The sequence below is a fragment of the Neoarius graeffei genome, chromosome 28, assembly GCF_027579695.1.
Source record: "Neoarius graeffei isolate fNeoGra1 chromosome 28, fNeoGra1.pri, whole genome shotgun sequence".
Classification (NCBI taxonomy): domain Eukaryota; kingdom Metazoa; phylum Chordata; class Actinopteri; order Siluriformes; family Ariidae; genus Neoarius; species Neoarius graeffei.
The window spans coordinates 45,411,013-45,435,290 of record NC_083596.1 but is presented as its reverse complement, the minus strand read 5'-3'; the positions used below and the strand labels follow the sequence as shown (position 1 = coordinate 45,435,290).

At 46.0% G+C, this 24,278-nt stretch overlaps 1 protein-coding gene across 4 annotated transcripts in view; it reads left to right on the top strand.

Moving 5' to 3' along the window:
• The first annotated feature begins 213 nt into the window (after positions 1–213).
• LOC132875721 (uncharacterized) overlaps positions 214–24,278 on the top strand; it is a 46,042-nt gene continuing 21,977 nt past the window's right edge. For 3 of the 4 annotated variants that reach the window (XM_060912724.1, XM_060912723.1, XM_060912721.1), the window contains exons 1-5: positions 214–423; positions 19,606–19,833; positions 19,950–20,143; positions 22,963–22,990; positions 23,101–23,147. In XM_060912724.1, coding sequence (XP_060768707.1) covers positions 19,611–19,833; positions 19,950–20,143; positions 22,963–22,990; positions 23,101–23,147 — 492 coding nt within the window. In that variant the 5' untranslated portion in view covers positions 214–423; positions 19,606–19,610. Of the gene's footprint in view, positions 424–8,759; positions 8,841–19,605; positions 19,834–19,949; positions 20,144–22,962; positions 22,991–23,100; positions 23,148–24,278 lie in introns of those variants that run through there. The other variant, XM_060912722.1, reaches the window with a different exon arrangement.

Here is a 24,278-nt window from a genome sequence, read left to right as displayed (position 1 = left end):
GCGCACACACACACACACACACACACACATATATTTATATATATATAGTGATGAAAGGGGGGAAAAGTCAAGAAACACTTTTCTTAGGGCAAATTTGATCGGATACAACGCTTTAACATGTAAACCGAATCCACGCGATGTGAGTGGTAAGATGGCGGCCAGATGGCTTCACTCGACTCTCCAGCTTGGAACAGGCTCTGAGCTCTCCAGGAAACAAAGTGAAACCGGAAATGGGCTCCGTCCTGCTGAGCCTCTCGCTGACTGTTTGCGCAGCTTGAGGCGCTTTGATGGCGTAAAATAACAGAATAAACACCACGAGAAAGCAGAAACACGGCACTGCTCTGTTCGTTGCGCCTCAAAAATCATTTTGGCTCACTTTCTGACTCTGACGTGTTTCCCCCGCCCCGAGCGCAGCCACTTCCGGTAAGTGTTTTTCTGATTCACAGAAATTTCAGAGATACTACTTCTGATCCGGTTCATTTAAATAAAATATAACGCCAGTACAACATATTAAGTTAAATTATGCAATTAAGTTGTAAGAAGCCATTTTGTAAAATATATTAATTAACATAATATATAATAAAAACCACCAACAAGGCTGACTTTCCAAACTCGAACAGAGTCAAACACAATCCAACAAAATGTTCCTGACGCGTGAAGTCACAAAACAAAATGGAGGAGAGCAGCAATGAAAACAAACAGTGATGCAAGCTCAGTGGCATGCAGTGGCATGCATCAGTGGCATGCATTTCTGTTCTCTTCTGTTCAGTATTATAGTCTATTTAGATTAGATTAGATTAAACTTTATTGATCCCTTTGGGAGGGCTCCCTCAGGGAAATTAAAATTCCAGGAGCATCATTACAGGATAAACAGAGAATAGAAAAAAGAGAGTCAAGTCATTTATTTGTATAGCACATTTAAAACAACAGTAGTTGACCCAGGGTGGCAGGGTGGTGTAGTGGTTAGCGCTGTCGCCTCACAGCAAGAAGGTCCGGGTTCGAGTAGGGGTGGGCGATACTGGGAATTTGGGTATTTACTTGGTATCGGATCGATACCCATAGAGGGCTAGTATTGCCGATACTGATACTTTTTACTTGAAATGTTATGATCATTGAATGATTTTGCCTTTAGTTGATTGAGTATGATAAAACACAGGACAAAGATTTTAGGCAAATAATTTTTTTTTTTATTAACTAACAACAATATAAAACAATGTAACAGTATATTAATAATAAAATAATTCCCTTATCACCTTCTGCTACACAAAATTGTTTAAGAAAAAAAGTCACCAGTGCAAAATAAAAAAGCAACAATGTAACAAAAATATAAATATAACAATGTCAACAACACCACAAAAAAATACCTTTCATTGCACGCAAATATTTGTGAAAAATAAAGTCAGTAATAAAGTAACAAAGTCAGTAGTGCAAAATAAGTAAACAAAAGCAACAATGTAATAAATATACACTACCGTTCAAAAGTTTGGTGTCACTTTGAAATGTCCTTATTTTTGAAAGAAAAGCACTGTTCTTTTCAGTGAAGATCACTTTAAACTAATCAGAAATCCACTCTATACATTGCTAATGTGGTAAATGACTATTCTAGCTGCAAATGTCTGGTTTTTGGTGCAATATCTCCATAGGTGTATAGAGGCCCATTTCCAGCAACTCTCACTCCAGTGTTCTAATGGTACAATGTGTTTGCTCATTGCCTCAGAAGGCTAATGGAAGATTAGAAAACCCTTGTACAATCATGTTAGCACAGCTGAAAACAGTTGAGCTCTTTAGAGAAGCTATAAAACTGACCTTCCTTTGAGCAGATTGAGTTTCTGGAGCATCACATTTGTGGGGTCGATTAAATGCTCAAAATGGCCAGAAAAATGTCTTGACTATATTTTCTATTCATTTTACAACTTATGGTGGTAAATAAAAGTGTGACTTTTCATGGAAAAGACAAAATTGTCTGGGTGACCCCAAACTTTTGAACGGTAGTGTATAAATATAACAATATAAACAACACAACAAAAAAATACCTTCCATTGCACGCAAATATGTGTGAAAAATAGTCAGTAGTGCAAATCAGGTGTAAACTACAAGTGGCTCGTAACCTTTGGCTCTTTGCTCACAAAGCCCTCCAAGAATCCCTTGAGGTGCCCTTTTGGCTCTGTTCAGGAACAGTAACATGTTTACATCATCGGCGTCGCCAGGGGTATTTTACTGGGGCACGTGCCCCAGTATAGATCTGTAGTGCCCCAGTAAAAAAAATCCAGTGACGAAACGCTCTGAATTTTAAACTTGGGAATAGCTGCAATTTAATTAATTCATAACGTGGGGTAGGCTAACCGATGCGCGAAGAAGACCATCTACAATGCTTTTACATTGGTAGTTTTGGCTGGCCTCGCGCACACTAAGCAATGTGAAAAAAGTGTGCGCGTGACATGAGTAACATCTTGGTTGCTATGGGGACCGCAGACTCCAGCAGCCCTCAGATGCAATGAAATTCAGAGCAGGGGAAACCATCTCTCCGTGTTTTTCAACTGTTTACAGGTTAGTAGACAGTAATTCCACTGTCATTTTTGTAACACACACACACACACACACACAGTGGTGCTTTTAGAGGCTTTTGGATTGTGTTTAGAGATGTTCAATGCTGAAAATGCGTGTGCTTACAAAGATATGTTTGGTGATTTAAAAGGTATCAAGTGTGAATACTGTTGGCCATTAAGTACTCTTGGTTGAGTTTAAAAACTCGGCGGTGTTGTATTGTATGTTAATATGTTCTTTTACAATATTACCAACAGTATAAGTATTACATTGCTATTATCACAAATGTTGCAAATATTCATACTGTTATTATTAAATGATTGACCTGGATTCAGTGTCCTCGTAATCATTTTGAGTTTTACAGCTCTAGTGACTAGTTTTAAGCAGGCCGTTTCTAAATATAAATATCAATATATAAATATATATTACATAAAATATAATATATATTACATAAAATGTAATATATATTATATAAAAAATATAAATATAAATATAAATATAGTGCAAAATTTTTAGCTCGCGCGCTTCGCGCGCTCGTGTACATTTCCTGTGCCCCTTTTGTGCCCCAGTATGGTCTTGGGTCTAGTGACGCCCCTGGTTTACATTCTTCCCTTTTATTGCACTTCTTCTCTGAGTTATTAACTGTCCCGCCTTAGAGAAAATCCTTTCTGCAGGTACGGATGTTGCAATTACTCCCAGATGTTTTTTTGCAATCTTGCTCAGAGAGGGAAATGTAGGTTCATTCATTTTCCACCAAAGATGTGGGTCTCCATCCCGTGGAATTGGCTTCTCTTCCGTGTACCGGCGCATTTCAGTAGTCGCATCAGTGCCATCTGTGCGATGCTGCTGCGATTCCAGGATTTGAGTGTCAAACTCAGTCAGCGCTCTGACTCTCCGCTCTCCGACACAACAGGGAGGGGCGAGGTGTGAGCGGCAGAGAGAGAGAGGTGCGGTGTTTACACAGACAGATTTAGGTGGGGTTTACATTAGACCGTATCAGCGGATCATCAGATTAACGTTTTTAAAAACGATTAGCGTGCACACAGCAACGCCAGTACACGGATACGCTAATCACATGACTAATTAGACGGCACGTAAGTTGAAATGTGTAAATATGTAATGTGTAAATTTCTCCTCAGCGGCTCGGCTCCGCAGGCATCCTGCGCTCCAAATCACTCCGCCCTGAACAGCGAGTGCCCTCTGGAGGGTGCGCACTCCGGCCATGCGCAGCTCACAGAGCGCGCGAGTGAAGCGCACGAGCAGTGATTCGGGACTGAGCCGCTGTGTGTGTGATCCCAGTGCATATCGGGCATGCGCAAGTCACTTACCACTTGCAAGTGGAAGGATGGCAAGCCTAAAGACAATCATAACTACACAATGGGCAGCATTTGCATCAGTATTTGCAGTATTTTCATACTTTTATACTCTTTAATGAAAGGTGATACAAGGCGGAAGTCCGCGCCGTTTTTCAGCAGTCGCGTCACATGACCAACGCCAGCGAATCAGGAAGGTGGATGTCACAGTGACGTTGTCCAATGACGACGTCAGCTAGAGCTCAGCACAGCGTATCCGCGTATCCTCAATGTTTACACAGCACCGGACCAGACATGAACTGGGTTGAATACGTGGGCCCTGGCGGATTCCCGTTTCCCGGTGTTTTAATGTGAACGGACAGTGCATCCACGAAGAAACCGAGACAGATACAGTCTAATGTAAACTTGGCCTTAGAGAGAAACTACGCTCGCATGAACTCTGAGTAAATTTGAGTAATTTACTGGACGTATTGAAGAGAAACTGCGACGAAAGTATCGATCTCATCACACTAGTATCGATTCGATTCCGATACTCACCTTGGTATCGATACTCAGATCGATACACCCACCCCTAGGTTCGAGCCCCGTGGCCGGCGAGGGCCTTTCTGTGTGAAGTTTGCATGTTCTCCCCGTGTCCGCGTGGGTTTCCTCCGGGTGCTCCGGTTTCCCCCACAGTCCAAAGACATGCAGGTTAGGCTAACTGGTGACTCTAAATTGACTGTAGGTGTGAATGTGAGTGTGAATGGTTGTCTGTGTCTATGTGTCAGCCCTGTGATGACCTGGCGACTTGTCCAGGGTGTACCCCGCCTTTCACCCGTAGTCAGCTGGGATAGGCTCCAGCTTGCCTGCGACCCTGTAGAACAGGATAAAGCGGCTAGAGATAATGAGATGAGATGAGAAGTTGACCCAAAGTGTTTTCCATAATGAGGCAGATGAAAAATTACCTTAGAGGTATACATGGATAAAGGAAAACAAATTAAGTATAACATAAGATGATAAAAATAAAATCAAAGTAGTACAATCATCATTATTAAAAAAAATAAAATAAATTAAGAGTGGACTTGACAAAAACCTCAACCTGAACTAAAAGCAAGAGAAAAAAGATGGGTCTTTAAATTTGATTTAAAATTGTCAAGGACTTAATATGGGACAGGAGATTATTCCAGAGCTTGGGGGCAGCAACAGAAAAGAAGAAGAAACCTTTATTTGCCACATGCACACTTCAAGCACAGTGAAATTCATCCTCTGCATTTAACCCATCTGAAGCAGTGAACACACACACACACCCAGAGCAGTGGGCAGCCACACACAGCGCCCAGGGGGCAGTCAGGGGTTAGGTACCTTGCTCAAGGGCACTTCAGCCCAAGGCCGCCCCATGTTAACCTAACTGCATGGGGGAAACCAGAGCACCTGGAGGAAACCCACGCAAGACACGGGGAGAACATGCAAACTCCACACAGAAAGGCCCTCGCCGGCTGCTGGGTTCAAACCCAGAACCTTCTTGCTGTGAGGTGACCGTGCTAACCACTATACCGCCGTGCCGCCGGTCACCTTTGGTTTTAATGCGTGTATTGGGGACTGTGAGAAGATGTTGTGATGATGACCTCAGTGACCTGGGAGCAGAATATGGAATTAGCAGGTCAGTAATGTATTGTGGAGCTAATCCATTGAGGGCTTTAAAAACAAATAGTAAAATTTTAAAATCAGTTCTGTATTTCACAGGTAGCCAGTGCAGCTCAGCTAAGACAGGAGCAATGTGATGTCTTTTTTTTTGTTCCAAAAGTCTGACAGCTGCATTCTGAACCATTTGTAGTCTAGCCAGGGTGGAATGGGTCAACCCCGTGTATAGGGAGTTGCAGTAGTCCAGCCAGGAAGTGATAAAAGCATGAATAACAGTTTCCAGGTCCTTATGAGATAAAAATGGCTTTAATTTGGCTATGGTTTTAAGCTGATAAAAGCTACCTTTCACAACACTACTGACTTGTTTGTTAAAATTCAAAGAGGTGTCCGAGAACCCACCAAGATTTCTAACTTCATTGTGAAAATTTGCAGACAGAGGACCAAGCACATTGGTTAGGCTAGAGACAGAGCTAGGAGGGCCAAATATAATGACATTAGTTTTGTTCTCATTTAGTTGTAGGAAGTTCCTCGCCATCCACCATCTGACATCGTCTAGACAGTTAGAAAGATAGTTCAATGAACAAGCACTGTCGGGTGTAACTGATAGGTAAAGCCTAGAGAGAACTTCTAGATAAATTAATTATTTAGAAAACTTCTAGATAAATTAAATATTTACATATACAAATATATTAAAAAAGATATGAAAAAAGTCCAGCAGGAGAGGTATTGCACATTGTCCGGTATTGCTTTTTGTCAGGCTAGGCTACTGCTCCTTCCCGTCCTCTGTCCTCCTGTTACCCTTCCTCCCCCCCAGAGAGTTGTTGGACAGTCTGATGGCGTGAGGGACAAAGGAGTTTTTAAGTCTGTTAGTCCTGCACTTGGGAAGGAGCATTCTGTCACTGAACAGGCTCCTCTGGTTGCTGATGACGGTGTGCAGAGGGTGACTGGCATCGTCCATGATGTTCAGTAGTTTATCCATAGTCCTCTTCTCTGCCACCATCACCAGAGAGTCCAGCTTCATGCCAACCACAGAGCCGGCCCGCCTGATCAGTTTGTCCAGCCTGGACGTGTCCTTCTTGGATGTGCTGCCCCCCCAGCACACCACGGTGTAAAACAGGACACTGGCAACCACGGACTGATAGAACATCCACAGGAGTTTCCTGCAGGACAGCACCCTCTTCAGGAAGTACAGCCTGCTCTGTACCTTCCTGTACAGGTGGTACAGGAAGGTACATTTTTCAGGATTATACACTTCCTGTTTGTGTTACAATATCATTTAACTGCAATACAATATCATTTGAAACTTCGAGGTCAGGCAAAATCTCATTGTTAAAAAAAACAAACAAACAACTAATTTAATTAGCTTGAAAGCTTGTCTCGACCGGGCGGCATGGTGGTGTAGTGGTTAGCAATGTTGCCTCACAGCAAGAAGGTCCTGGGTTTGAGCCCAGCAGCTGGCGAGGGCCTTTCTGTGTGGAGTTTGCATGTTGTCCACGTGGGTTTCCCCCACAGTCCAAAGGCATGCAGGTTATGCTAATTGGTGGCTCTCAGTTGACCGTAGGTGTGAATGGTTGTTTGTCTCTGTGTGTTAGCCCTGCGCTGACCTGGCGACTTGTCCAGGGTGTACCCCGCCTCTCGCCCATAGTCAGCTGGGATAGGCTTCAGCTTGCCTGTGACCCTGTAGAACAGGACAAGCGGCTACAGATAATGGATGGATCGATGGATTGTCTAGACTTGGTTAAAGGTGCTGACTGCAAAGTTGAATTTTGGGCAAAATGTTCTATTTCTATTACTGTTGGAGTTTCAAGATGTTTCGCTGCTGCACACACCTTGTCCAGCATTTTACAATTCCAGAGATTACCGAACCAAGTGAGCAATGATATCACGTGACCACTGTAGGGTGTTTGAACCAAACTACTTTTAACCAAAACAAGTTGGCATGGGCAAACATGGCAGACTCGGCTCTCTCATCAGCTAAAAGCCAACGGAAGGAAAAGGAAAGCCTGCCTAGTGGGTGCAACTGCAAGATAGAGCAAGGTTAGATGACGTCATTTTTCTGGACAGATAACAATCATTCTAGTTAGTGCTTGGAGTTATACCCCTAATGTTTTCATTTTACAGGAAAGAAATGAGAACACAAAAACAATAACAGAGAAAAGATATTATTTGCTTTTTGTTTCATGGATCTATTTGCGAATGTTAACAACAAATTACATCCCTGCAACTCAAAACTCTCTGAGTTCAATGCAGAGTCACAATGTTACCTCAAATATATGAGGTAATGAAAGGGGGAAAAAAAAGTCAAGAAATGTCGCAAGCTAAGCTACACCAACATAGCAAAAGTAGTTTTCTACATCAGACCTGGGTATTCCAAGTACATAGTTAAGTGATAAACCTGGATAAGTTAGCTCAGAATAAGTGGTACTGAAAGCTATTTGATTCAGAAAACAATGACGTTACCACCACACTACTGAAAAATGTAGTTACACTAGTGATGCCGTTACTTGTAGCAAAGCTACTGCCCAACACTACTAGCTCAGCTCACTGAGGAAATGGGAATTGTGGCATACAAACACACAAATCCTCACTTCACCCAAACAAGCAGTTCTGTCACTTGCGTACTCACGTGCAAAACTGTATCGCACGTGTGCTCATGAGGTAAATTCACTCCTCACACAGACCAATTTTTTTGTAGCACGTGCAATATACGGTATGTTATATTATACAGCCCTGTAGACAGTCATACAGTGGTGCTTGAAAGACCTTAATCCAATCGAAATGTTGTGGAAGGACCTGAAGCGAGCAGTTCATGTGAGGAAACCCACCAACATCCCAGAGTTGAAGCTGTTCTGTACAGAGGAATGGGCTAAAATTCCTCCAAGCCGGTGTGCAGGACTGATCAACAGTTACCGGAAATGTTTAGTTGCAGTTATTGCTGCACAAGGGGGTCACACCAGATACTGAAAGCAAAGGTTCACATACTTTTGCCACTCATAGATATGTAATATTGGATCATTTTCCTCAATAAATAAATGACCAAGTACAATATTTTTGTCTCATTTGTTTAACTGGGTTCTCTTTATCTACTTTTAGGACTTGTATGAAAATCTGATAAAGTTTTAGGTTATATTTATATTTATGCAGAAATATAGACAGTTCTAAAGGGTTCACAGACTTTCAAGCACCACTGTATTTTGAGGGGTGGGGCGGTGCCACCCGTTTTGACACACCCCTGCCTTAGAATAAACGGTTGTTCCACAAGTCTCGCAGTGAGGGAGTTAAAAGTGAAGAATCATTAATTTATTCAAAGCGAAAGTGAAAGTTTCATGTGGTTTTACACAGTCACTCTGAAGAACAGTTGAGGTAGGTGCTTCTTACGTAGCTGTATATACTCAAAATTTGTGCGTGTGTGTAAAACGTCAATGAATTAGCTAATCTGCACAGGAGGTTTTACAAGTTTGTCTAAAATGTTTGGGATACCATCCTACTAACTAGTTACCTCCGCCAAGGAGGTTATGTTTTCGGTAGCGTTTGTTTGTTTGTTTGTTTGTTTGTTTGTTGTTTTGACTGTTAGCAACATTACGGAAAAATTTATGAATGGATTGCTCTGAAATTTTTTCCAGAGGTGTGACTGGGCACAAGTAACAATCCATTAATTTTTGGTGGTGATCCAGATCACCGTCTGGATCCCGGAATTTTTAAAGGATTCTTGGCGGAGGTCTGCGCTCTCCGAGTGCTTTTCTAGTATTATTTATATATATATATATATATATATATATATATAAAATCAGATTATCAGCTGGATAGTACAGTGGTAACGCTCACTGACTACGATGCAGGAGATCGGGGTTCGAATCCCGGTCGGGGCAAAACATCATCCAGTAAGGGTCCTTAGGCAAAAACCCCTCATGATATATCAGCCTCAGGAATGAGTGAAGACATAACTGATAGAGTCATACTGGCTCAGATGTTGCCTGGGTACCAGGGCAAACTGATGAGAAATGGGCTACTGGAACAAGACATCCGTGGACGAGGACAGAAAATGCGAATTTGCTGGAATGCTACTATACAAGCAATCCCAGAGAGAGGGGATACTTCGAAACCCACAATCAAGGCTAACAAAGAAACAGCTATTAGCCCAGTGTTCCAACATCCATAATCACAACTAGAGATTAATGAAATACAACAACGATGCTACGGCAAGGGGGAGCCAGGAAGACAGGTCAGCGGGGAGATGTCATCATCAGAGATTGGGTACCAAGCCCCAACAGCTAACAGCCTCAACACAAGAGCTGCTGACCTGAGAAGGAAGATTGTGACCCCTGACGAATACCGAAGCTGAGTTGCCAAGTACCGAATACCGAAGCTGAGTTGCCTTCAGAAGATCTACTAGTAGATGTGAATGCTGCTCTGAAGACAATCTCCACAGGAACCATCACTGAGACCAACAAGCAGTAATCATGGAGATTAATCATTGTACCCAGGAAGTACAACTCACTCTCCATACCAGAGGCACTCGAAACTGCCAAACAGCGACTAACAGCTCTGGCCACCCGGTTGAAGAGATACACCAAGGAGGGAGAGGCCAGGAGAATAAACAAGCTGTTCTCCACTGAACCAGCCAAGGTGTACTCTCAGTGGCAGGGGAACAACAACCGGTCAGACCCACCAAGAGCTGAGGTGGAAAAATACTGGAAAGACATATGGGAAAGAAAGGCATCAAACAACACTGATGCCCACTGATGACCACAGCAACCTCCCAGAACAAGAACCAGTAACCAGACAGATGTCCAAGAAAGAGTGTCAAAGATGAAGAGCTGGACAGCACCAGGCCCCGATATGATCCATACGTACTGGCTGAAGACGCTAACTGCACTCCATGAATGCCTAGCAGCACAGATGAACCAGCTGCTGAGGGATGGAACCCACCCAGAATGGCTAACCCAAGGCAGGACAGTCCTAATCATGAAGGACCCCCAGAAGGGACCCATCCCATCCAACTACCGGCCAATTACCTGTCTCTGCACAACATGGAAGGCCCTGTCAGGCATCATTGCGGCAAAAATGAGTAAGCATGTGGCTCAATACATGAGCGAGGCACAGAAAGGAATTGGCAGTAACACCAGAGGAGCCAAGCACCAGCTACTGGTCGATAGAACAGTTGCCCAAGACTGTAAGAAGAGCCAGACCAACCTGTGCACTGCCTGGATTGACTATAAGAAAGCCTACGACTCAATGCCACACACATGGATACTGGAATGTCTGGAACTGTATAAGATCAACAGGAACCTAAGGACCTTCATCCAGAACTCAATGGAAATGTGGAAGACAACCCTAGAGGCCAACTCAAAACCCATTGCCCAAGTCAACATCAAGTGCGGCATATACCAAGGAGATGCGCTATCACCACTGCTGTTCTGCATAGGCCTGAACCCCCTCAGTCGGATCATCACGAAGAGCGGCTACGGATACCGATTCCGTAGTGGGGCAACAATCAGCCACCTGCTCTACATGGATGACATCAAGCTGTATGCCAGGAACGAGCGAGAAATAGACTCGCTGATCCACACCACCTGGATCTACAGCGATGACATAGGGATGTCATTCGGATTGGACAAGTGTGGCCGGATGGTCTCAAAGAGAGGCAAGATGATCCGGACTGAGGGGATTGACCTACCAGAGGGCAACATAGGTGATATCCAAGACAGCTACAAGTACCTTGGCATCCCACAGGCTAATGGAAACCATGAAGAAGCCACAAGGAATTCAAATACACAGCCACAGCCAAATACCTCCAGAGAGTAAGGCAGGTCCTGAAAAGTCAGCTGAATGGTAAGAACAAGGTCCGAGCCATCAACATGTACGCACTACCAGTCATCAGATACCCCGCTGGTATCATAAACTGGCCAAAGGAGGAGATAGAAGCCACAGATATCAAGACTAGAAAGCTCCTCACCATGCATGGAGGGTTCCACCCCAAGTCCAGCACCGTGAGACTAAGCGGAAAGAGGGAGGCCGAGGGCTAGTGAGCATCAAGACCACGGTCCAGGATGAAACATCGAAAATCCGAGAATACATCAGAAAGATGGCCCCAAAGGATGAACTGCTAAGTGAATGTCTCAGGCAGCAGAACCCTGATGAGAGTGCAGAGGAGGAGGAGGAGGAACAGACAACCTGGAGAGACAAACCCCTACATGACATGTACCACCGTTAGATAGAGGAAGTGGCTGATATCAAGAAATCCTACCAGTGGCTGGATAATGCAGGACTGACAGACAGCACAGAGGCACTAATCATGGCAGCACAAGAACAGGCCATAAGCACAAGAGCCATAGAGGCCAGGATCTACCAGAGTAGATCAGACCCAAGATGCAGACTGTGCAAAGAAGCCCCTGAAACAGTCCAGCACATAGTAGCAGGGTGTAAGATGCTAGCTGGATCAGCGTACATGGAGAGGCACAACCAAGTGGCTGGGATAGTATACAGGAACATCTGCAACCAGTATGGAATAGAAGTACCCAAGTCCCAATGGGCCATACCACAGAAGGTGGCTGAGAACAACAGGGCCAAGGTTCTGTGGGACTTCAGCTTCCAGACTGACAAACAGATCCTGGCTAACCAACTGGACATAGTGGTGGTGGACAAAGAGCAGAAGAGGGTGGTGGTGATAGATGTGGCGATCCCAGCTGACACCAACATCAGGAAGAAGGAACATGAGAAACTTGAGAAGTATCAAGGGTTGAAAGAGCAGCTGGAACGGATGTGGAAGGTCAAGGGTTGCGTGGTCCCTGTGGTAGTGGGGGCACTTGGGGCAGTAACCCCCAAACTGGGAGAGTGGCTCCAGCAAATCCCAGGAACAACATCTGAAGCCTCAGTCCAGAAGAGGGCAGTCCTAGGAACATCGAAGATACTGCGCAGAACCCTCAAACTCCCAGGCCTCTGGTAGAGGACCCGAGCTTGAGGATGACATGGATACCACCCCCCCCCCCCCCCACCCCCCGCCGGGGGTGAGAAGGAGATTTTTTTTTTATATGTGTGTATGTGTGTGTGTATCTATGTGTGTGTGTGTGTGTGTGTGTGTGTGTGTGTGTGTGTTATATATTACCACTAAAAAAACATCTAAACCTCATATATCAACCATTTTGAATCATTTCAAACGAGCTGCAAAAACTACTTTTCTTCCTCTGTATCACTGGAGCTGATACAACAATTACCATTTTCACTTTCAAAATAACAAAAAACAAAATAAGCCCTCGGGCCCCGACTCTCGGGGGGCCCCAAGCAGTTGCCTGCCTTGCCTGTTCACAAGCTGCGCATCTGCATGCACGATGTCATGCGAGATTATCCCTGAGGCAAGGCTGCCTTTTTCCGGGACCCGGAAGCCGCGATTTATTGATGGGTTTGTGCTTGACAGTAAAAAACAAATAATTAATATCATTTCTCCCTGCTTTTTTAATTCATTTTGGTCATTACTAATCATGTATTCATTTTAAAGCATTACAATAGGGCTTTACATACACTTTAAACAGTCATTGTATTCAAAAGTGACACAAAAGAGGAGTGCGTGAGCCCCTCTAGTGGCTGTGTGTAGTACAATTGTAAACCATTTTTGCTACTGAATGGCAAAGAAGCCATGCAGTGTGTGTGACAAAGTGTCCAGAAGAACTGTGGCTGGTTCTGCAAGATGCTCAGTAAAACCTACAGCTCATTTCCTTATAAAACTGCACTAACTGGACCTGAGACTACTATTTTTTTTAAAGCAAAGTGTCATCTCACACCAAATATTGACTCTGTTTCATTTGTTATATCTTACTGCTTACTGTTTATAGTATTTTTTTTTTATTTTGAAACAGTTCATTTCATTATTTTAAGGCATTTTTGGTCTACAGCATTTCTTTACATGTGCCTAAGACTTGGCGGCATGGTGGTGTAGTGGTTAGTATGGTCACCTCACAGCAAGAAGGTTCCAGGTTCAAACCCAGTGGCCGGCGAGGGCCTTTCTGTGTGGAGTTTGCATGTTGTCTGCGTGGGTTTCCTCCAGGTGCTCCGGTTTCCCCCACAGTCCAAAGACATGCAGTTAGGTTAGGTTAATGCGGGGCGGCCTTGGGCTGAAGTGCCCTTGAGCAAGGTACCTAACCCCTGAGTGCTCCCCGGGCGCTGTACTGTGGCTGCCCACTGCTTCAGATGGGTTAAATGCAGAGGATGAATTTCACTGTGCTTGAAGTGTGCATGTGACTGTAGCGCGAATAATGTGTGGGTGGAGCACAGAGGACGGCAGGACAACGTTTGGAGGTAGAGAAGGCTTATTTATTTTCCCCAACTTTTCAGTCTAGGCAACGTAAGCACACGCACTCTCAGACACACACACTCTTCCTCCAATCCCGGGTCGCGCTCCCTCTGCTCTCTCTCAGCCTCCTTAAATAGGGAGCGGTTTACTGGGGAAAACACACACAAAACACAGGTTAATTACCGTCAGGTGTAGCGATTCTGCCACTCACTTTCCCTGGCTCCACCCTCCTGTCACAGACCGGCGCTTGACCACGCCCCCGCTGCCACATATCCCCACTGCCCGACTCAGGCCGGGCGTCCGTCCGGCCCGCAGCCGACTCCCCCCCCCTTGACGGGAGAGGAAGTCTGCCACGACCATCTGCGCCCCCGGCCTGTGGACCACCTTGAAGTTGAAGGGTTGGAGTGCCAGTTACCAACGGGTGATCCGCGCGTTGGCATCCTTCATGCGGTGGAGCCACTGGAGGGGTGCGTGGTCCGAACAGAGGGTGAAAGAGCGCCCCAGCAGGTAGTAACGGAGGGCGAGGACCGCCCACTTGATCGCCAGGCACTCTTTCTCAATTGTGCTGTAGCGCCCCTCACGCACTGACAGCTTCCGGCTGATGTATAGGACTGGGCGATCCTCCCCCTCCACCTGCTGGGACAAAACGGCCCCCAGCCCTCTGTCCGACGCATCCGTCTGCAACAAAAAAGGGAGAGAGAAGTCAGGGGAATGTAAAAGTGGCCCCCCACACAGTGCAGCCTTTACCTCAGAGAAAGCCCGCTGGCACTGCTCCGTCCACTGGACCGGATCTGGCACCCCCTTTTTAGTGAGGTCAGTCAGCGGGCTGGTGACGTCCGAATAATTAGGTATAAACCTACGATAGTAGCCAGCCAGCCCCAGGAACTGTCTCACCCCCTTTTTGGTCTTGGGCCTCGGGCAGGCCGCAATCGTCTCGTCTCGTCTCGTGCTGTCTTATTAATTTGGGGACGCACCTGCCCATTACCCAAGTGGAAGCCCAGATACCGTACTTCCACCCACCCAATCGCACACTTCTTTGGGTTGGTAGTGAGCCCCGCCCGCCTCAGCGACCTAAGGATGGCCCTCAGGTGTTGCAGGTGCCGCTGCCAGTCATTACTATAAATGATGATGTCGTCTAGGTAAGCGGCCGCATAGGTGGCGTGGGGCCGGAGGACCCGGTCCATCAGCCGCTGAAACGTAGCGGGCGCCCCAAACAGCCCAAACGGAAGTGTGACAAACTGGTGTAAGCCGAACGGTGTGGAAAAGGCCGTTTTTTCCCGGGATAATGGAGTCAAGGGGATCTGCCAATATCCCTTCTTCAAATCCAGTGTCGAGTAAAAGCGAGCCGTGCCTAGTCGATCGAGCAGCTCATCAATACGAGGCATTGGGTACGCGTCGAATTTAGACACCGCGTTGACTTTTCTATAGTCCACATAGAACCAGACCGAGCTGTCGGCCTTGGGAACCAAGACCACCGGGCTGCTCCAGTCACTGTGGGACTCCTCGACGATGCCCATTTCGAGCATGGCCTGAAGTTCTTCCCGAACCACCTTTTTTTTGTGTTCGAGTAATCTATAAGGACGGCTACGCACTACCACCCCCGGGGGCGTCTCTATGTGGTGTTCTATGAGGTTAGTGCGACCGGGCAGGGGCGAGAACACATCCGAAAACTCGGCCTGCAACTGGGCGACCTCCGTGAGTTGGGTCAGGGAGAGGTGGTCTCCACAGGGGACCGGAGAGGTACGTGATGCCAATGTCCCTTTTTGGACCTCCGGCCCCAGCTCTGCCTTCTCCGGAACTACCGACACCAACGCCACGGGGACCTCCTCATTCCAGAGTTTCAGCAGATTGAGGTGGTAGATCTGTAGTGCCCCCTCCCTGTCTGTTCGCCTAACCTCATAGTCGACGTCCCCGACTCGCCGTGTGACCTCAAAGGGTCCTTGCCACTTGGCGATTAATTTGGAGCTCGACGTGGGCAACAGGACGAGTACCTTATCTCCCGGAGTGAACTCTCTAAGGCGCGTGCCCTTGTTGTACAGGCGGGTTTGCCGTTCCTGGGCCTGCCGCAAATTCTCCTGAGTTAGGTGGGTGAGCGTGTGGAGTTTTGCGCGCAGATTCATAACGTACTGAATTTCGTTTTTGCTCTGTGAAGGTCCCTCCTCCCAATTTTCCTGCAGTACATCTAAGATGCCGCGCGGCTTATGCCCATATAATAATTCAAACGGGGAGAACCCCGTGGAGGCTTGGGGGACCTCTCGCACTGCAAACAGCAAGGATTCGAGCCACTTATCCCAGTTACGTGCGTCCTCACTTAGGAATTTTTTGATAATATTCTTGAGGGTGCGATTGAACCGTTCAACTAAACCGTCCGTCTGTGGGTGATAAACGCTGGTGCGGATCGGCTTAATACCCAGTAGCCCATACAGTTCGCTCAGTGTTCGTGACATAAACGAGGTGCTTTGGTCAGTCAGAATCTCTTTCGGGATTCCAACCTGGGAGATGAAGTGGAAGAGGGCCTCTGCAATACTGCGTGCTGAGATATTGCGAAGAGGCACCGCTTCTGGGTATCGCGTTGCATAGTCCACCAGAACTAATATAAAGCGTTACCCTCTTGTTGACCGATCTAATGGCCCGACGAGATCCATCCCAATTCTTTCGAACGGGGTCTCGATTAATGGTAGGGGGCGCAAGGGCGCTTTTGGAATGGCCGCTGGATTTACTAACTGGCATTCGCGGCACGCCGTACACCACTTCCGGATGTCGCCGCAAATCCCCGACCAATAGAATCGGGCCATTATCCGGGCGAGTGTCTTATCCTGCCCAAGGTGTCCAGCCATGGGATTAAAGTGAGCTGCCTGGAATACCAATTCCCGGCGGCTCTTTGGAATTAACAACTGGGTGACTCGCTCTTTCGTCCGAGTGTCCTGCGTCACTCGGTATAACCCATCCTTCAAAATGGGAAAAATAGGGGAAGGATGGGGTGGCGTTCGGCTGGAGCGTTTGACCATTGATTACTCTCACTTGGTCAAACGCGTGTCGCAGAGTCTCATCTCGCGATTGTTCCAGTGGGAAATCCGCGAGGGACTCCCCAATAGAAAGAGGAGGAGCCGGCGGCTCCTCACTCTGTCGTGGAGATGACGTAGATGGCTCTGTGACCGCAGCTCCAGCCAAAGCGACACCGGGACCTTCCCCTGTCAACCGGCAGGACCCACTCTTTACTAGGCGTGCCATTAAACCCCGAAATCCTGGCCAATCAGTCCCCAAGATCAAAGAGTGGGTAAGGCGAGGATTAACCGCCGCCTTCACTATCGATTTCTCCCCTCTGAAATGTATGTGGACCGACACCAACGGGTAGCTGTGAATATCCCCGTGCACACACAACACCTTCACCCCTTGTGCTCCCCCCAATGCCTCGTCTTGCACCAGGCTTTGGCGGATCGAGGTCTGATTGCAACCTGAATCCACCAACGCCTGATATGTAGCCCCTTGTACACTTAGCGGTATGCGATATGCTCTGGCCCGATTGAGGGCAGCTTCTGGCGTGTCGGGGATCCGCACCACCGCCCCCACCTCCATCGCTGCACACTGTTGCTGCAGGTGGCCTGGTTCCCCGCAGCGCCAGCAAACTGGCCCGGGCCTTCCCTCTGCAGCTGTGTTTGGGGGCTCACTCACCTGAGGGGGGGGGGAGAGACAGACACAGAAGGGAGAAACGGGAGGGCACCACGGGTGCGGCGGGCCGGCTGGGGTGGAGCCGGCCCCCGCCTCCGTGGTGGGGGAATGGGGCGAGGACGGGACACGGGGGGGGGGGGGGGGGGAGAAAGAGAGAGAGAAGAGGAGAGAGAAGACGATGTCGTCCGTTGTCCTGCCGCTGGAACAGCCGCCAGATGATCCTCCGCCAGTCCTGCGGCCTGATCCAGCGACGCCGGGCGGTGGCACTGGACCCACTCTGCGGTTCCGGCTCGTAAGCGGGCGATGAACTGTTCCAGCGCCACCTGGTCGATGATTCCCTCGGCGTCGCGATCTTCGGCCCTCAGCCACCGCCAGCAGGCGTCCCGGAGCTGCTGGCCAAATGCGAACGGGCTGCCAACTTCCTCCATCCGCAGCGCGCGGAAGCGCTGACGCTGCTGCTCCGGCATGCGCCCCACGCGCTGGAGGACGGCCCGGCGAAGGTCGGTGTAGGCCAGCTGGCGGTCAGCGGGGAGCTGTAGTGCGGCCAGCTGCGCCTCTCCCGTCAGGAGGGGGAAGGAGCCGCGCCGCGCACTGCTCCATCGGCCACCCCGAGGCTTCGGCGACCTGCTCGAACAAGGTGATGAAAGCCTCGGGGTCATCCTGCGGGCCCATCTTGGTCAAAGTGAGGGGAGACGGGCCCGCGGCCGGGGCGCTGGTGGACCCCGCCGACGCGAGGAGACGCTGGAACGCCTCTCGATCTTCCTGCTGGGCCAGCACCAGGGCTTCGAAGCGGCACTCCTGCTCCTTTCGGAGCGTGATGAGTGCCTGGTGCTGGCTCTGCTGAGCCGTGGCGAGGGCGTGGACCAAGTCCGCGAACGGGGAAGATTCCATGGAGCTGCAGGACTGGTGCTCCACCTTTCCCGGGTTTCGGCACCACTGTAGCGCGAATAACGTGTGGGTGGAGCACAGAGGACGGCAGGACAACGTTTGGAGGTAGAGAAGGCTTATTTATTTTCCCCAACTTTTCAGTCTAGGCAACGTAAGCACACACTCTCAGACACACACACTCTTCCTCCAATCCCGGGTCGCGCTCCCTCTGCTCTCTCTCAGCCTCCTTAAATAGGGAGCGGTTTACTGGGGAAAACACACACAAAACACAGGTTAATTACCGTCAGGTGTAGCGATTCTGCCACTCACCTTCCCTGGCTCCACCCTCCCTGGCTCCACCCTCCTGTCACAGACCGGCGCTTGACCACGCCCCCGCTGCCACAGTGACAAATAAAGGTTTCTTCTTCTACTGCATATCTTCACAAATTACTTCATTACTGTCAAGTTAAATTGACTTTATCTCCCCCAGTGGGGCGGCACGGTGGTGTAGTGGTTAGCGCTGTCGCCTCACAGCAAGAAGGTCCGGGTTCGAGCCCCGTGGCCGGCGAGGGCCTTTCTGTGCGGAGTTTGCATGTTCTCCCCATGTCCGCGTGGGTTTCCTCCGGGTACTCCGGTTTCCCCCACAGTCCAAAGACATGAAGGTTAGGTTAACTGGTGACTCTAAATTGACCGTAGGTGTGAATGGTTGTCTATGTCTATGTGTCAGCCCTGTGATGACCTGGCGACTTGTCCAGGGTGTACCCCGCCTCTCGCCTGTAGTCAGCTGGGATAGGCTCCAGCTTGCCTGCGACCCTGTAGAACAGGATAAAGTGGCTAGAGATAATGAGATGAGATGAGATCTCCCCCAGTGTTTTTCTTTATGGTAGATACATTTTATAGGAGTTAATTGGTTAAAAATGAAAGGACATGGTTGACGATTGATGATTTTATATGTGACGGTCGAGTCAAAGCATGCTGCAACAGAAGACATACGGTCGAGTGTAACTTCTGAAAATACAATAAAACAAAGTATGGTTGAAGAAAACTTACAAGAACAATAGATGTCTGGCAGAAGTTCAAAACAAAAGCTGCTTGATTCTTCAGAGATTGTATATAATTTGCAGACAATATCGGTATAAATTACTGACTTATTTAAATCATACGTCATGATCTATGATGTTGACGCTTCAGAAATAATGGCCAAATACATTTTTTGTTTTGTATTTAACAGCATATGCTTTCAGTTAATCCATGTTTCATGATTTAAAGTGGACATGCTAAGAGATTATTTGTCTTTATTCACAGGAAAGATGACCACAAGAGTATCGTTAGGGAAGAAGTACTTCATTCTTCTAACTGGAAAGACATTGAAGTCTGATGAACACTTCATAACTCGGCTCAAAAATGAAGCAAACTGGCTGGAGAAGGTGGAGACAGTGAGTGCGTGTGATTTCATTCTGGCTTTCTGCCCTGTCGTTTCACAAGCTGGAACTGACATTGAAGCAGCCGTGAAAAAGCTTCATGATACTTCAGGTAGTCGACTATCTTTTCAAAATTATTATTTGTTCAAACTCATTTTAGTGTATGTAATGTGTGTGTGTGTGTGTATAAAATAATATTTGCATGTTTTTTTTTTCTCTCCCCCAAAGCTACAAAACCTGCTGTTCTGGTGGTGCTCCATCACACATTTGATCCAGAGTATGTTGCACCAGACAGCAGCAGAGCTGTAAACACAAAGAATATAATCACCTTCGACTGTCTGTTCCATGAAGATCAGGGATTACTGCAGTGCAAGAAAAATGATGATGTCTTTGAGTCCATTAAAATGCAGACAGAACCACCGGTATTTAATTAATCTTTGAATCAAAGTATTTTAATGAATCTTTACTGTGTCTTTATACCTTGAATTCCCATGAATAAGGGGTGATGTTTATTCTTTAAAAAAGACACAGTACTAAAAATGAATGCATGCAAAAACAGTGATTTACAGTGAAGTGATATTTACACCTAGAATTATTCATGAAGCAATGTGACATCTTATTAGCATTTATACTGTATATAATCATAATCGTATAATGTACAATTGTAACTTAACATCACCAAAAACTACTCACAGTGCAAATGCAACAGCGTAACAGTAACCATACAACAACATACTGCTCAGCAACTGGGGAGGGAAAACGCAGAGCTTAAATAGGGTGAATAAAACGGGTGTGGGTAAACACAGGAAGTGAGGCAGACGATAAAGGAAGGAATTCAAAGGCAAGGCTAGGGGCTTAGGCGATAGAGGAAATAACTTCAGATCTGTTAACTCTATTTGCTCATGCTGTGAAGGAAAAGGGAGGGATAGCCCACTCCAAAATTCCTGTTAGTACTAGTACAGCTGAATGGCCAGCCCTTTGTCCTGTGTTGTGATTAACCATGACTAGTTTGGCTCTTCAGGAGGTAACATGCATGCTCAACAGGGTTACCATCTGGTGATTGTCTTAGGCTACATCCACACGACAACGGCAACGAGATTTTTTTTTTTAAATATCGCGTCCACATGGGCAACGGATCAGTAAAATATCAGGTACATATGGCTTAGGCGATAGAGGAAATAACTTCAGATCTGTTAACTCTATTTGCTCATGCTGTGAAGGAAAAGGGAGGGATAGCCCACTCCAAAATTCCTGTTAGTACTAGTACAGCTGAATGGCCAGCCCTTTGTCCTGTGTTGTGATTAACCATGACTAGTTTGGCTCTTCAGGAGGTAACATGCATGCTCAACAGGGTTACCATCTGGTGATTGTCTTAGGCTACATCCACACGACAATGGCAACGAGATTTTTTTTTTTAAATATCGCGTCCACATGGGCAACGGATCAGTAAAATATCAGGTACATATGGCAACGCAACGCTTGCTGAAAACGATGCAATACACATGCCACACCTCTACGTGCGCTGTAAGACGGTCCCATCGGAGACACCAGAACAATAGAAGTATGGCGCATGCGCATAAACCCCTTCTTCTACCCGGCGTCATAGACATATAAACATAGACGCCGCATTGAGCCTGGTGGCCCGTTGCTGGGATACGTCAGAGTGTCCGCCATATTGGATGTGGCAAATCTTCCCCGTAAACCAATGCAAGTTAATGGACTGAACTTCATAAAACCCCTTTCTACAATAATGTTTAACTCAATGCCTTTTATTCACCCATTAAGACACACACGTATATATTTGGGAAACAAACAGGCATCAAAACAACATATATAACTTTTAATGTGATGGTTATAAATAGTGTGCGAAATACCCGTCAATATTCCGTGGGAGGTGTGACCTAAATTTCCTCAATACTTGTGTTTTTTTTTTTTATTCTGCTGCTACTATCGTAGGCTACTAACGATATCTACACATCAAGGCATGTTTTGGAGCTCAGCGGGGATCGTGTAGAATAATGTGCTGTGCTAACGCTGCTGAAGCCGTGCCGTGCTGTCTCCGCATTACTTTCATTAAATGCCGTGCAGATAGGCTATAAGATGTCTCCAATAACAATTTTTGCAATATACAGTGCTATATGGAAAAAACCTCAATTAAACCATATTACAATGGGATTGCTCCATGTGATTGCTTCACAGTCTGACATGCTTCCAATCTCTTCTATTTTTGAGTGTGCCATCACCATCTGACAGCTGGTGGTGAAATTGGTTGGGTGGGCTATGAAATAAATTATAAATTTATTTATAAATTATAAATTGTTTGGAGACAGGTTTCACCGAGCGGCTATTATGCGCGAGACTTCATATTAGCCACAAAGTCAGAAAAATTTGTTCGTAAAATTACGTTATAATGACCAAATACAATGAAAAGTATTTTTCCAGTCTCACCTGTGAAAGGTAATCCCATGTGATCTCGTTTGGACGGTAAACCTGTTGGTACAGTTAAACACAGCACATGAATGAGGCATCTTTATTCTCCGCTTTGCCTCATCCAATATGGCGGCGAGGATGACGTATGATTCTTCGCGGAAGGCGGCGTCTATGTTTATATGTCTGTGCCCAGCGTGAAGCACTCTCAGTCATGTGGTTGTGACGCCATCGTAAACAAATTCGTTCTACTCATCCAGACGACTTCGCAACGGCGCCGTTGCCAGATCTTTCCACTCTGGAACCCGTTCTCAAAAGATTTTATTTTGGGGCACCCAAAACGCCGGTGCCGTGTGGATGCCAGGCTGAAACGATAAACAATTTTATCAGATTCACCCGAATCCGTTGCCGTGTGGACAGGGCCTTAAACAGTCCAGTCTTAAACCTTCCATTTTTCCCCTGATGAAGTCCTTTGTTGTGTTGGCAGTGTGTTTTGGGTCTCTGACTTGCTGCATGATGAAGTTCCTCCCAGTTAGATTGGATGCATTTCTAAATCAAATAAATTGGCAGAAAAAATATTTCTGTAGACTTCTATCATGAGTTACATCATTAGTAGATATCTGAGCCCATTTCCGAAGTAGTCATGCAAGCCCAAGCCATGACACCACGTCCACTGTGCTTGACTGATGAGCTCGCATTGTATGTACATGTTCAAATCAAATCTGAACTTCAGGATTCTAGTAATTCCTGTATCTGTGTTGTTCACTGAATATTTCAATGGATATATCTGTTTTAACTTGTTTTGTTTTATTAGATGCAAAAAGCATTAATGCGCTTGAAAGGTAACATCTATATATCTATATGTATATATAATATTAACTGGAATTATTTTTTCAAAAATTAAGGTTATGATGAATGTAAAACAGTTACGAGACTTGATTTTGCTTTTTAGAATGGAAAACTAAAATCAGGGGTAATGAACAAGGACCTTCCTCTCAGGTGAGTATGCAAACATACAGGTTACTAAGAATAACAAAACACTATCACAATTTATTACTTTTTCTCCTGTCCTCCTCTGTGTTGACAGTTGTTTCTTGCTCCTTTTTTTTCCTTTCAGAAAAGTACTGTAGAACAGATTTTAGTGAACTCAGTCAATTAGCAATCAAAATACGTGGTCCAATCAGCTTATTTACTAGATTCCTTTTAGGCAAAATCATTTGTTTCTGTGAGATTTTATGTTTTTATTTCTAAGTATATCTGTGATTTTTGTACTCCGATACCCCATTCCATTCCAGATTTAGTCGCCCTGTGCCATTATGGTAACCTCCACTGTTCTAGGAAGGCTTTCCACTAGGTTTTGGAGTGTGGGATTTGTGCTCATTCAGCTAGAAGAGCATTAGTGAGGTCAGGCACTGATGTTGGGTGAGGAGGCCTGGGGTGCAGTCAGTGTTCCAGTTCATCCCAAAGGTGTTGAGTGAGGTTGAGTATGTTGCACCAGACAGCAGCAGAGCTGTAAACACAAAGAATATAATCACCTTCGACTGTCTGTTCCATGAAGACCAGGGATTACTGCAGTGCAGTCAAAATGATGGTGTCTTTGAGTTCATTAAAATGCAGACAGTACCACTGGTATTTAATTTCTCTTTTCATCAGAGCATTTTAATGAATCTTTACTCTGTCTTTATATCTTTGAATTCCCATGAAGAATCAGCATTACTTTATTAATCCCTAGAGGGAAATTCAAATTTGCTACCAAGCTCCTGAATCAGAGAAGAAATAAACATGTCTAAAAATAGAAGATAAAATCATCTGAAAAAAGAATAAATAAAATAAGTTTAAATAAGTTCAATAACTTAAGTAAAAGCAAAATGAAGTGATTTTACAACCCCGTTTCCAAAAAAGTTGGGACAAAGTACAAATTGTAAATAAAAACGGAATGCAATGATGTGGAAGTTTCTAAATTCCACATTTTATTCAGAATAGAACATAGATGACATATCAAATGTTTAAACTGAGAAAATGTATCATTTAAAGAGAAAAATTAGGTGATTTTAAATTTCATGACAACAGCACATCTCAAAAAAGTTGGGACAAGGCCATGTTTACCACTGTGAGACATCCCCTTTTCTC